We start from the raw sequence: 13,589 nt of genomic DNA, 5'->3' as shown, positions 1-13,589 counted from the left end.
CTAGGCGAGATGTTAGTTAAGTAGTCACAGAGCCGTGTTTATAAAGCAACTTATATTAGTGTCAATTACTTGAATATTTGTCAGAACTATAAAAGTTGTGAGAAGTGTCCATGAAGGCTGATATTTGAAATCAGCATGTTAACACAAAATAATGCCCGCCTCACCTCTTTCACCCCACCCCCTGCATAATTTGAGAAATGAAAGACCTCTGGGTCTCCTATATCTCACTGATATTCATTGACATCGGGCGGAATGCCCCCTCTTGAAGTTTTGGGGGCCTTCTGAAGGGTTGGGCCCACCATTATGTCTCTCCTTAAAATGGTATTTAAATCTTTTTCGTTTGTAGCAAAGATCCTGGCCAAGGGACGAAGAAGGGCTAGGAGTTGCGCGTTAAGGGACCCGCCTGTTCGAGTAATCTGCATCCGGAGAAGATAAAGTTATGCAGCAGGGTTGAGCAAATTATTATGCGGCAGGAAAAGACACTTTATAGGGTTATAGCATTGCTTCCTTATGCTACTTCTACACAGATTAACACTGTCTTGGAAAAGGTTTCATTTCATTAGGGCCAGTTTAACACACACAAACACACAGCAAGCAACAGGAAGGGAACTAGTCCGTTTTTTAAAAGGACCTTCGACTGCACAGTAACATGTCGCCGGAGTCTTTAGTAACTTTTAATCCATTTGAGACAGGATTTTATTTTTAATCTGCAGATTATGGAGCAGATGATGATTGTGTGGCAAATGATGCAAGTGCGTTTTTAAGTGGAAAACGCCAGGGCCTGTACATCATACAATTGCAGTGTCAAGAAGAAAGAAAACAAAGAAAAACCCAAAAAACCTCCTGTCCAAAAAGATATGGGTATTCAAATGTCAATAGATTTTTTTTTTTTGGGGGGGCGCTATATTTACAGTGAATAATTTTCTGGGATGTTTCAAATGCAGCATTGGATACGTTTATACCATTAAGCCTTGTACTGCAACCCCCCAGAAAAAAGGCACAACCACGATCTATTTCACATTTGTACGTGACATGTTTCATATGCAGAATTGTGAATGCCAGTGGTTTCATTGGGCCAGCAGTCAGTCATTCATTCTGTAGTATTGCATGCATTGCATCATTCATAGAGCTAGCCTCTTTAGTTAAGACTTGTTTGCTGAACCACATTAATCCTCTGGGCTCCTCACCAACATCTTCTTCTTCTTTTCAAGGGGTATGCTGAAAAGGAGAAAGCCATAGCGAATGCTCTCGAGGACTTGAAGGCGAATTTCTACTGTGAATTATGTGACAAGCAGTATCACAAGCATCAGGAGTTTGACAATCACATCAATTCTTATGACCACGCTCACAAGCAGGTAAGCTTGAACATTGGTATCCCTGGGCTCATTCTGAATAAAGACGAGCGGCGGCCGCAGCGAAGGGCTTCATCGCCAACACCATATCTCTTCTTGCTATGCAACAGCGGCAATACTTCCATCATTAACATTCACAAAGGCGTTATTCATACACATGACCTCATAAAGAGACAGGGGTGTTAATGGAGGGTTATTGCCCCTTATTGGCTCTTGTTACACGCTTGATCTTTGAAATAGCAAGGACTCTAAGTAATGTTGAGGGCACAGTGAAAACGACAGTATGTTATTTGTGGTAAAGGTTAGATTTCTGGCATAAAATAATACCCAGGTGCCAGTCACACTAGGTGAAAAGGAATCATTTAGAGAAAGGCCGCCAATCTTGCTTGTCGCTTCCTTTAAACTCCATGTTAGGCTGTTCATTATCAGAAAAAGTGATATCATTCTAAATTTTTGCTCACATACTCTTTTAATACGTATTCTAGCTGTTGCCCGCTGCTAGCTAAATGCAGAATTTATGGCTCTTGCTTTAGCAATACAGTTAATGGCAGGGGTCTGCTCTTGTATATCAAGACATATGACCAATGCATTACTCATAAACACAAACATGTTCTGCCAAAGTTGCCTTGGGGAAATCATATTGAAAATTATTATTGTGTTTACCAAATCTTTATTGCCCACATTAAACTTCCAATAGCCTGCAGCAGCGTGTTTATGCAAAATGGTCAGGCGGGGTCTGTTGGCAGAGAGAAGTACTTAGAGGCATTGAGAGAACACGAGGTGCCTATATTAGTGATTCATGGCAATACCGGGCGGCAATGGAGATAAAGAACATGTCACTTAGAACATTCCCACTTTGAAATAAGCCCTGTGTGCTCCTGGCGGCAAATGCTCATGCATTGAAATGGGGAGACCAGCTATCAATCAGTTCAGGCCGAGAGAGCTATCCCTCAGCGAGCCAGCAACTCTTTCAACTACCTGATCTCCATACGGGGATCTGACATCAAGAGGCTGGAAGGAATCTGTTAACTCATATTCATCAGCGTCCAGGCCTCTGGTAATTTATTCATATCCGGCAATTAGCATTTAAATCTTGCTTCCGGGTTTCCCGTTGTTGTTTACATGAAAATACAAGATGGCGGATACACACAAGGGAGTGAAGCAATCGGGAAGACCTGCTCAAACCATTACTAAATACCCCGGCCTTTGAAGCATGTTGGTCGATCTCACATTAGGCTGCGATGCTTCGGTAGTTCATTAGAACAACTTTGAGACATATCTTCATGAAATATTCTATTTATGACGAAAAATGTAAAATTCAAGTGCCAAGTATGTGATTGTGATTTGTTCTTTTGCTGTTATGAGAAGAAGCTCAACACGTGTGCAGCCAATAACATAGCTCAGGAGGTTCAGTGTTTACTACACCGACCTGTCAGTAACCTGCAGGTCCTGCAATTGAGTCCGCGAATGGCGTTATTGTATTTTAAATGTTTCCACGGTTGATTACATGAATCCCAATCAGAAAGTTAATATAATAAATGATTATTTAAATGCTGAAAAATTCTATTGCAATGTGCTCTATTGTACAAATGCACCTTTCTATAATTAGTATCAGTAGCAACAATAATAGTAATCCTAATAATAACAGTGATAACGCGCTTTTCTACATTTTTTCATAACCCCTTATTTATTTGTACTTCCGAGGCCTTCATTTATATTTCCATTATTCTTAGTATAATCGTTATTTTTCATAGTCCGTATTTTATTGTTTTTTGTTAATATGAGTAGTAATAGTATAGTAATGGTAGTACTCATAGTAGTATTAGTATTAACATAGTAGTAGAAGTAATAGTATAGTAACACTAGTAGTCTTATTATTTTTTAGTATTAAAATACTAAAAAAAAATACAATATACAGAGGAAAATAATCATAATAATGGAAATAAAAAAAGATGACCTTTAAAGTGGAAATACATAAGGATTTATGAAAAAACCTTTCTTGAGCTTCAAAACCGACTTTCGAAAAGGCGAGTGATACATTTTTTCTTGGACTGTATAAGCAAAGCAAGCTGCACTTTCACTGTACACTTTGATAAAGAAAGAAGGGCCAGGTGCATATGGGCACAATCGGCCTCAAACTATATATATTCAAGCCTTCAAGTTTTATCCTGTACATCCATGTGTTTGTCCTGTACATTCACGTTTTATCTTGCACATCAAGTTGGTGAATGGAACTTGGGAACAGGGGCATAGCTTAGTCAGGTAGATTCGGAGGTGTGAGTCTCAAATTTCCTATCTAAAAACGTAGTGGGCTGTAGGGTGGAGGAGTGAGATGACTAAGATTCTAGATGGACTGTTTCCATGAGGTACTGGGTCAGTACTGATTTGCATTAAGTAGGTCTTGGTCTATAATGGCGGAGTATGTGAAAAACGATGGGTAGGAATACTACCCAAGTTTCTGCCACTGGTTAGACTATTTGCAGGCACTTATCCCATCACCTTTTGGGTGTTTGATTGACAGTAAGGGCCTGAAAACGTCAGACTGCCACATCTTTCCAAGCCTACTATTGTCGGTGTTTGTGAATTTAAAAACCTGGTACATTTGCACCCTTTCACGGAGTCCTTCTTGGGGTGTATACTTAGTAATTGTTTGATAAACCAGTCCCTTTATACAGTTAAACTCCGCTCCAAAAAATAAACAAGTAATAAGCTCTGAGCAAAATAAGAATGATGAGAACATTCGGCACAGACTTAGAAAACCTGTCTGTGGGCCACCGGACCCAACTACCAAGCCAAGAATGCATTTGAGTGGTGTCACACCCCAAACAACCCCGCCCCCCCATTTCAAGCTATGCCCCTGGTCTAACTTCTGTCTGGTAATTTTCACTAGAAATTCTTGACTATGATCACGTATAACACAATGGCCTGGAATCCCTGCACTGGGATTACTTTTTTAAAATGTATTTTCAATGCTCACACACTTCTTCGTTTCTGGTATGAGAAGCCTTGATGGTAAAATTGACAAATTGGTGTAAGTCAACTCTGCTCCCCCGTCCCTGCAATGGGATTACTTTTTTAAAGTTTATTTTTATTGCGCACACACTTCTTCACCTCTGGTTTGAGAAGCCTTGATGGTAAAGTTGACAAATCAGTGCATATCAACTCTACCATTCAGTCCTTGCCTTTTACAAATCATTTTATCAAGTGGCTGACAGCCCCATGCACTAAGCCCAAGTTGCAAATAGTGGTGGCCATACCAGAAGAGCTGAGGATCTGGCTTGGCTCTGAGTCTATGCAAGAGCCAACCTATGAAAATGTCTAGCATGTATATCATGCAACAAATATAAACACATTATACAGTCGAAATTCAAAGACAGACATTTATTAAAAGTGATCGTTTTCAAACATGAACTAAGTCTAAAGGCTCCAACAACAACAGTGCAGTTGGTGTATGGGTGAGGCAAGTCAGTAGTCATGTAATCCTTAAACGTTGCCTATGTTCTTCATTATAGATGGTGCCACATTGTAGTCTAATAAATTAAACATAAGAGGTGCTTGTACAGCACACACCCTGAACCCTGAATTTAAATGTGCTCGCATGTGTGATAATAAAGAAATTGGAGGCTCTGTGAAAATAAAATAATTGTCCAGATCCCCATATTGTGGACAATCAGGGAAGCTGCCATTGATTTCAGGCGACCTGGTTTCCCATTTTGTAATTCAGCCACTAGACGGAGATCTGTCTCACTTTCTCTCCTGTTACACATCAAAGGTCACTGCTTTGGGAAAAACTGACTAGGACACAGCAGACCTGAATCGGGGCCTCTGAACACAACTACCTAGCCAGGATTACATTTATTTGGGGGTGCCTTGGGGGTGTCACACCCCAAACACACACCATGAAACTAAGCCCCTGATGGTGAATAAGAAGTTTTCAAAATTACTTTACAACAATTCTTATTGAAGTGAAAGCTAACATCCTTTTACTGAGATGGTCTTAACAGACCCATGCCAGCAATAGCAAAGCAATGGGGGGCTGTCTGTGTGTTGGGGGCGGCAGCCTCCTCCCAGCTCTTACCTGCAGCCATGCAGGGTGGCCATTGCAAGACTCGCCGGCATCCCCCAACACCCTTTAACCCTACATGCTGCCGCTAGGCGGGAAATGCAGTGACTGCCATGGGTGGCGCAACGTCTAGTTACGCCACTGCATGCCAGCTCTTTTATTTAGCATTTAAAATGCAACCAACTCTAAACAAAATGTGTTCTCTCTGAGGACTTCAGAACAGGTACATTTTTATAATCCTTGTAAAAAAAATTGCTGTATCATTTCCAACGGATGAATTTGCCATAATTAGTGATCTCCACTTTGAACTTCTCTATCATTTACTGGTACTTTACCTTCAAAGGCAGATGATTTCCAAAACTGTTCAATAATCCACTAGGATGCAGGTGACAGTCTTAACCTGCTATTATTTCAAGCTGGAATTCTTTGCGTCACAAAATACTAACCTCTTTGATGGCCAGACCATGTCCTTCATAAACGTCCTTCCAAAGAGCTTTCTAATCTTTTATCTTTCCAGATACACATGTCGAAAACCTTAAAAATGTAGAGGCATATGGAATTCTCAGCATTTCTCAAAAAAGACTATCTCCTTCAGATGAGTCTGGAACACCTACTTCTAGCCATCACTGTCGTGGGAAATGACATAGCTCCTCTCATGAAAACAAGGATAAATTAGCCTCCCTCGTGTGGAACCACGTTACACATAGAACTGTAGGTTGTAAGTGACTATGACCAGAGCAAAACATATTTGCCTTGTATACAACATAAATTTAGTCAATAATTCATCCAGAGAACTCTACTGGGTTCATGAAAAAGCAAAAGTACTGTCTTTTTATGTATCTTGTCCTACATATTGTTTTCAAAATTGACAAAAAAACCCTATCATGTAAATTGTATCATTAACTAAATGGGGCAATAATTTTGAAAACAATATTCAGGAATCACCAGGTCCAGATTTACTAAAGCTTTGAGCCATTGCAAAGCCAAACCAATTCACATGAAGCCAAGCAATGTGATATATTGGTACTTACTTTCGAGCACACAATGCATTCTTTATAGGAATCATGCCCTATTTTCAAGCACCCCTTTGCACTGATTTGCTTCACATTGCATCAAGGGAGATTTATTGGAGTGTTACTTTGGCGAATCAGCATAAACACTCATAGGTTTTGATGCAAAGTCCAAGCTACTAAGATAGCTAGACTGGACTTTGCATCAAATGCAAGCACCTCCTTTACAACACCAGTTAAGGAGATGACAGGAGAAGTAGGACAATATGGCTCTGCATTAGCCCCCTCCCAACTCAGCACAGCACACCTGGTTAGTGGGTTGCATGACAAATTATTCATTCTACCCCTAAAAATCTTTATGATCTCAAACATTATCTGACAAGTCAACTTTGATCGTATTCTTACACTTTGGAAGTCATTGTTCCAATCCCCAACAGGTCTGTATTTGACATGTTTATTCCTGTGATAAAACACACCACTAACAAGATCATCAAATATTGAAACACACAATCTTAACATCAGGTCCCTGCACCACAATAAACCTCACAATCTGCCAGGCAGCAATCACTTTGATCATCTCTAAATTTGTGAACTCCTCACCCTTGTCCGAAATTCATCATAAAAACTGAAAATCGTTATATATCCTGGACGGTGAAAGGCTGATCTCTAGCCTATCACCTGTCTCCAAAATCATTGCAACTGAACTTCTCAACTTGCCACCTTTCTGGGATATGAAAACATTCTTATTGGCCTGTAGTTAGTCTTAAAACTATGAAATGGCACCAAAAGCACATCATTGAACATAAGACACTTCACGCTTTCTGCAAGAGATAGGGGCATGATCGTGCCTTGATCCTCTCTACTGACTTTGATATAGTTAACAAATAACTTGTTTTATCTTGTCTGGCATTCACATTTTGCATAAGAGGAAAACATATGGATTATCATCAATTTTATATCATGTTCACAGCTCATTAGTATATTCTATACAATTTCAAGGCAAGATGCAACAAGCACTTAGACTGATCGATTTTGATGGCCAGCTGAAAGACCTATGAGGAACTCCCTCTGTAGTACTGTATTCAGTTGCAGTAACAACTTTGATGACGCTTCCAGGATCTACGTTGTACATAGCAATCAAGAACAATACCTAAGTCTTTGGAAAGAAGAAAGCAGTGCATGTAAATCAGCACTAGCCCAAGTATAAGTAGAAATACACCCTAGTACACTTCAACTGTGACAACACCAATACTAGAAGTCTAATATGGTCCGGGATGCCAGCCACCCCTTCCACCACCAATCCCAATGGTAGGAGACAGACACAGTTTGAACTTTCGGACGGCAGGGGGGCCTCGCGACCCCCCCGGCCATATTTATTAAAATATGAAACAAAATTTAAAACTTTAAATTAAAAACGTTTCATTTAACATGTACAAAATTCAACTTTCATTACACTTGATGAAGACAGGTATCCAGGCTAAAATTAACAAATCTCTAATACAAAGATTTTCCTAACCAAGTCTAACATCATGACATCATGCATTGCATACGAATTTTGTACATCCTATCGTTAGGGGCCAACGGCAAGGTCTTAACCAGTGTCAGATCCCTATCACCCAATTTCTGCCCTTTTGGGTGAGTGGCGCATGCGCAGAGGGCTTTACCCTCGTAGCCAACCGTAACCTCCCTTGTCATGGAGGCCCCCTTCCACTCGGTGCCATCTTAAGGTCATTCGAGTTCCCGTGCGGGGTAACCGTAAGAAGGACAGCGTGGACTCACCCCTCCCTGTCCCCGCACCCTCTTCCGCCGCAGCGGATATCCAGCCCCTGGGAAATTCGTGGGAGGGGTATATAGCCGTTTCCCCCTATGAGGGGCCTATGGCCGTCTCCCCCTCGGCGATCCCATCCGTAATGGGTGCCGCCACCCCGTGGGAGGGGCCAATGGCCACCTCCCCCCGGGCGCTCCCATCCATAATGGGTGGCACCCCCACTAGGGACCTTGAAATCACTGCTCACCGATCATGACCTTACCGCCCGACTGAAGACTAAATAAATACGACAGTTACTGACCTACTAGTGGGAAAAAACCTATGCAAAATTTATATCACAGCTAGATATATTCCTCACTGCTACCCCTGTCCTTGCAGAGCGGAAGTCCCAGAATAGTACCCAACATACTATAAACATTGCTACTAAGGAGAAAAAGGTCCTATGACAGAGAAACCATTTTATTGCATACAGTTTATTACACTTCTACAAAGGAAAACAAGGCCTATAGACAAGTATTCAGTTGCATACACAATCTTGGAATCAATCTACAATGGGAGAAAAAGGCCTAGACAAGACGTTTCTGCATCACAAGCAATTCCAAATCACCACTTTGTTCACTCCCAAATTCCTGCAACAGGGGCTGGTGGGTGGGTCAAAAAACTGCTGCTTGTTCCCTTGAGGGCTCACGAGCGACGAGCGGTGCAGCCTTCAGAGCGCGGGAACAAGAGGATGCCTGCCTATACCCCAGCGCCTTTTACCTTGCAGCGGGGAGGCGGGGAGGCGGGGCGGCATCCCCCTTCCGCCCAAAAGTGCTCGGACTGCCGGGCGGGTGTTAGGACAACCCTCTTAGGCGGCGGGGGCATTCTCCAACCACACCACTTTGGGCATACCGGCCGGGGACACGCCCCCACCTGCAAAGGTTTCCCGGGCGGTCGGGACACCCAGCCATACGTTCGGGGTGACCGAGAGGTCTCCCCTTTCCATATGGTCCGGGATGCCCGCCACCCCTTCCACCACCAATCCCAATGGTAGGAGACAGACACAGTTTGAACTTTTGGAAGGCAGGGGGCCTCGCGACCCCCCCGGCCGTATTTATTAAAATATGAAACAAAATTTAAAACTTTAAATTAAAAACGTTTCATTTAACATGTACAAAATTCAACTTTCATTACACTTGATGAAGACAGGTATCCAGGCTAACATTAACAAATCTCTAATGCAAAGATTTTCCTAACCGAGTCTAACATCATGACATCATGCATTGCATACAAATTTTGTACATCCTATCGTTAGGGGCCAACGGCAAGGTCTTAACCGGTGTCAGATCCCTATCACCCAATTTCTGCCCTCTCGGGTGAGTGGCGCATGCGCAGAGGGCTTTACCCTCGTAGCCAACCGTAACTTCACTTGTCATGGGGGCCCCCTTCCACTCGGCGCCATCTTAAGGTCGTCCGAGTTCCCGTGCGGGGTAACCGTAAGAAGGACAGTGTGGACTCCCCCCCCTTTCCCCGCACTCTCTTCTGCCGCAGCGGATATCCGGCCCCCGGGAAATTTGTGGAAGGGGCATATAGCCGTCACCCCCTGGGAGGGGTCTATGGCCATCTCCCGGTGGGCGATCCCATCCGTAATGGGTGCCGAACCCCCCCATGGGAGGGGCTAATGGCCACCTCCCCCCAGGCGCTCCCATCCATAATGGGTGGCGCCCCCACTAGGGACCTTGAAATCACTGCTCACCGATCATGACATAACCGCCACAGGCCAGATAGTTGACCGACTATCTGGCCCCCCCCACAACTCCTATAGGTCATGTCTCCTCAATCCCACTAGCCAAGCTATCATGTCTCCTATCAATATGTCATTCCCCACTGTGGACAGGTGTACCCCATTGTCTGAATAACAGTGGTCCCCCCAGATGCACCCATGAGGTATACTTTGAAGGTGGTTAGATCAAAACAATTTCTCCATTTTATTGTTGACCCTCTTTACCGAATGGTTCAACGCTGTCGTGGACCACCCATCCCTCCATAGCCTCCTCGGAATCATGTGTGACCAAGCTATTGTGCACCCCAGGAGTGTCTTTGCTAACCAACTAACTGCTGAAAGTATGTGTTCTATTAAAGCCCGTCTGCCCAACCTCACCAAGTCATTGCCCCCAATGTGCACTATGACTACTGATGGCGGTGACCTGTGCCGCCCTAACAATTCTTCGACAAAACATTGCAGTTGGTCAATACACAAGCCGCCCTTCCCATGGAAGGACACCTTGAAACCATATTCCTCAGATGTGTGAATCGCATCACCTGCCCTGAATGTGTCCGCGGCCCGTCTCACGTATGAGTGGCCCACGACCCAGACCACTTGTCTTCCATTCCTTGCTCCTGAAGTGGTGGTTAGCTGATACTGGGCCAGTCCCAATTTCCGCCCAGCGTCACAGGCTTGTGAAACTGTAATCCAAACAAAAGACAACAAGCGTGAGTGCACTTCTTCAATAAATTACAACATGTGCAACCGCACGTAACGTTTGAAACAGTTTGAAGACCATCGCCCCAACTGTTTAACATTGCCTGCAGACCCCCGGCCGTTGCTTCTGTAGCGGCCCCTATCCTGAATGAATGAGTTCCAAAATCACTCAGGTTCAAGCCCGCGGCTGCAATCGTGATCGCCAGCACCCTTTGGAACTGAAACTTTGTTAATGGGGTGCCGTCAGTATGCCGCTGCAAGGCCCCCCCCCCACGTTGTCACCCTTTGTTTTAGGTAGGCCTCAACGTGCATCACTGGACAACAGGGACTACCCGGAGCGTGCTGCAACACAATGCTACTCCCCTGGGCCTCCTGGTCTGTCTTTGACCTGGCAATCATGATCAGCAGGGAATCCCCCCTCAATTGCGTGTGGTCCTTGCGCTGACCCCCCTCGGTATCCCTTTTATTGGCAGCCACTAGTTCGCCTACCCGCAGGGCCCCATAGAATGCCAGTGCAAATGCTGCCCGGGACAACCTCTCTAGTTGAGGAGCATGTCTCCTCTAGTTTAGCCAGCAAGGCGGTCAACCTGTCAAATCCTATCGGATGCCTGGTATCCTTTTTGCGCCCCTCTAGGCGCTGCCAGCCGCGCAGCGCCTTTCTGACTATAAAGGAGTCCGTCGGGTCCATGATCCCTTGGAGCTGAGCCATAAACGATATGGCGGCCTTATACCGACTGGCGATTGCCGCCGACCGGCCCTCCTCATGGAGTGCCACTAAAAATTGGGTAAAGGACCCCTCCTGACCCCATCTATGCTCCCATGCAGGGCCCAAAAAGGGCCACTACGAGCGGATTGCCCCTTCATAAGCTTTCCTTGTCCTGGGCACTAAACTGGCTGCCACAAGGTTTTGTAGTCCGGAGCGCCGATTTGCCATAGTGCTTCGGGAAATGGCGCTGCCACTAGCTCCGCTGAGGGTAAACAATCCCTGAATGCCTGCATTTTGAAACGAGAGAGCGCATCAGCTGCGTTATTCAGTACTCCTGGCACATGTTTTGCCCTGAATTGTACATTTAGGGCCGAGCATTTCAACACAATTTCTTTCAATAATCGCAATATCCACTTGCAGCGTGCTGCCTGCTGGTTAATGCATTCCACCACAGTCATGTTATCAGACCAGAATATCACCGAGTGGTTTCGGAACTCTTCTGGCCAGGCCCACAATGCTACCCAAATCGGGAATAACCAATGTTGCTCGTCAAGCCACTTGCCGCCCACCATGCCGGCCACTTCTGGGCCGACCATCGGTTACCAAGGATCGCGCCAAACCCTACCCTGCCCGTAGAGTCAGTCCATAAACCTAACTCTACTGACGAGGCCGGGGCTTTGCTCCAGACTACCCGGCCATTGAAATCCGCCAGGAATGCCAGCCAAATGAGCATGTCCTGGCGAACCTCTGCCGACGATGCAATCGTGCGATGGTGCCCTTCCTTGAGGCCAACCATGGCCTGGGCAATGGATCGTGAGAAAGGGCGAGCCATCGGTATAACCCTCAGCGCAAAATTCAGCTGTCCCACTGTTTGCTGCAGTTGACGCAGTGTCACCTTGTCGTTCCTGAGACATTGCAGCAAGGAGGCCCTGAATTTGGCGATTTTTTCTGCCGGCAAACAGAAGCAACCCTCCAAGGAGTCTAGTTCAATACCCAGAAACTCCAGGGAGGTAGTTGGCCCCACTGTCTTACTTGGTGCCAACGGAACCCCGAAACCCCGCATGAGCACGCAAAATTCCTGCAATACCCGTGCACAGTCCTGAGAGCTCGCCGGGCCGAGAAACAGGAAATCATCGAGATAATGCATCACATGTTGGTGCCCTGAGGCCCTCCAGAATGCCCACTCCAGAAATTAGCTAAACATTTCAAAGTAAGCACAAGAAATTGAACAACCCATCGGCATGCACATATCCATGTATTACTCTCCCTGGAATGCGAAACCCAACAAATGCTGATCCTTGGGATGAACCGGTAGTAATCTAAATGCGGATTCAATATCCGATTTTGCTAACAGTGCCCCGGGGCCTAGGCAATTCAACATGACCACTGCGTCATCGAACGATGCATACCTCACACTGCAAATGCCTGCATCGATTGCCTCATTCACGGAATCCCCCCTTGGTGCAGACAGATTATGTATGAGCTTGAACTCCCCCGGCTCCTTCTTGGGAACTACCCCTAATTGGGAACACACAAAATTGGAAGCTGGTATTTCACCAAACGGTCCAGCAACCCGCCCCAAGCGAACCTCTTTTGCAATATTTGTGGCGACCACAGTCGGGTTGTGCGTAACGGACAGTTGGTTCCTGCATAAGGGGGCCCCCGGAAAATCACCCGCCGGGATCCTGAAGCCATACGAGAAGCCATCCCGCAGGATCCCGGCGGACACATGATCAGGGTATTTGCTCAGCCAGGGGGTCATAGCCAAAATGTCCACAGGCGATTGCTTAGTCATCCGAGCCACTGTGTCAGTCCTGCTTGGTATCCCCTTTTCCCCCGGTAACATTGCCTCTGGATCGGCAGCTAGGTTCGGGGTGGGAGGTGTTACCACAACCTGCGCAGGCATGCCTGAACCTGCATGTTCCCTGCAGCCTACTATACGTTCCCTTGTTAAAACCCCAACATACCCCTCGCTTGTTCCCATTCCCGCCCGATCTCGACTGAGTTTCTCCCCCGTGGGCTGGTCGAAAGGGCTGCGGCTGTTTCTGCTGAAAAGCCCTGAAACCATTCGCACTCGACCCTGTTCCTGCCGCCGAGCCTGGCGTGAACTGCGCATGCCAAGATACAGTGTCCAAACAATCCCAAGTCAATGATTCATTAAACTCTTTTGCTTTTCTAAACGACACATTGTACCCTTTCCATGCGTCCCCCCCATATTTCTCATGGAAG

The 13,589-nt window shown here is 45.5% G+C and overlaps 1 protein-coding gene across 1 annotated transcript in view; it reads left to right on the top strand.

Moving 5' to 3' along the window:
* The window catches only part of ZNF804B (zinc finger protein 804B), a 938,225-nt gene that overhangs the window by 698,896 nt on the left and 225,740 nt on the right, over positions 1-13,589 (top strand). Inside the window, exon 3 of the mRNA XM_086941827.1 lies at positions 1,212-1,355. Within this exon, the coding sequence (XP_086797953.1) occupies positions 1,212-1,355 (144 nt within the window). The remainder of the gene's footprint in view (positions 1-1,211; positions 1,356-13,589) is intronic.

Source organism: Lissotriton vulgaris, chromosome 10 (genome assembly GCF_964263255.1).
Source record: "Lissotriton vulgaris chromosome 10, aLisVul1.2, whole genome shotgun sequence".
In the NCBI taxonomy this organism is placed as follows: Eukaryota; Metazoa; Chordata; class Amphibia; order Caudata; family Salamandridae; genus Lissotriton; species Lissotriton vulgaris.
This window is presented reverse-complemented; position numbering and strand designations above follow the sequence as displayed.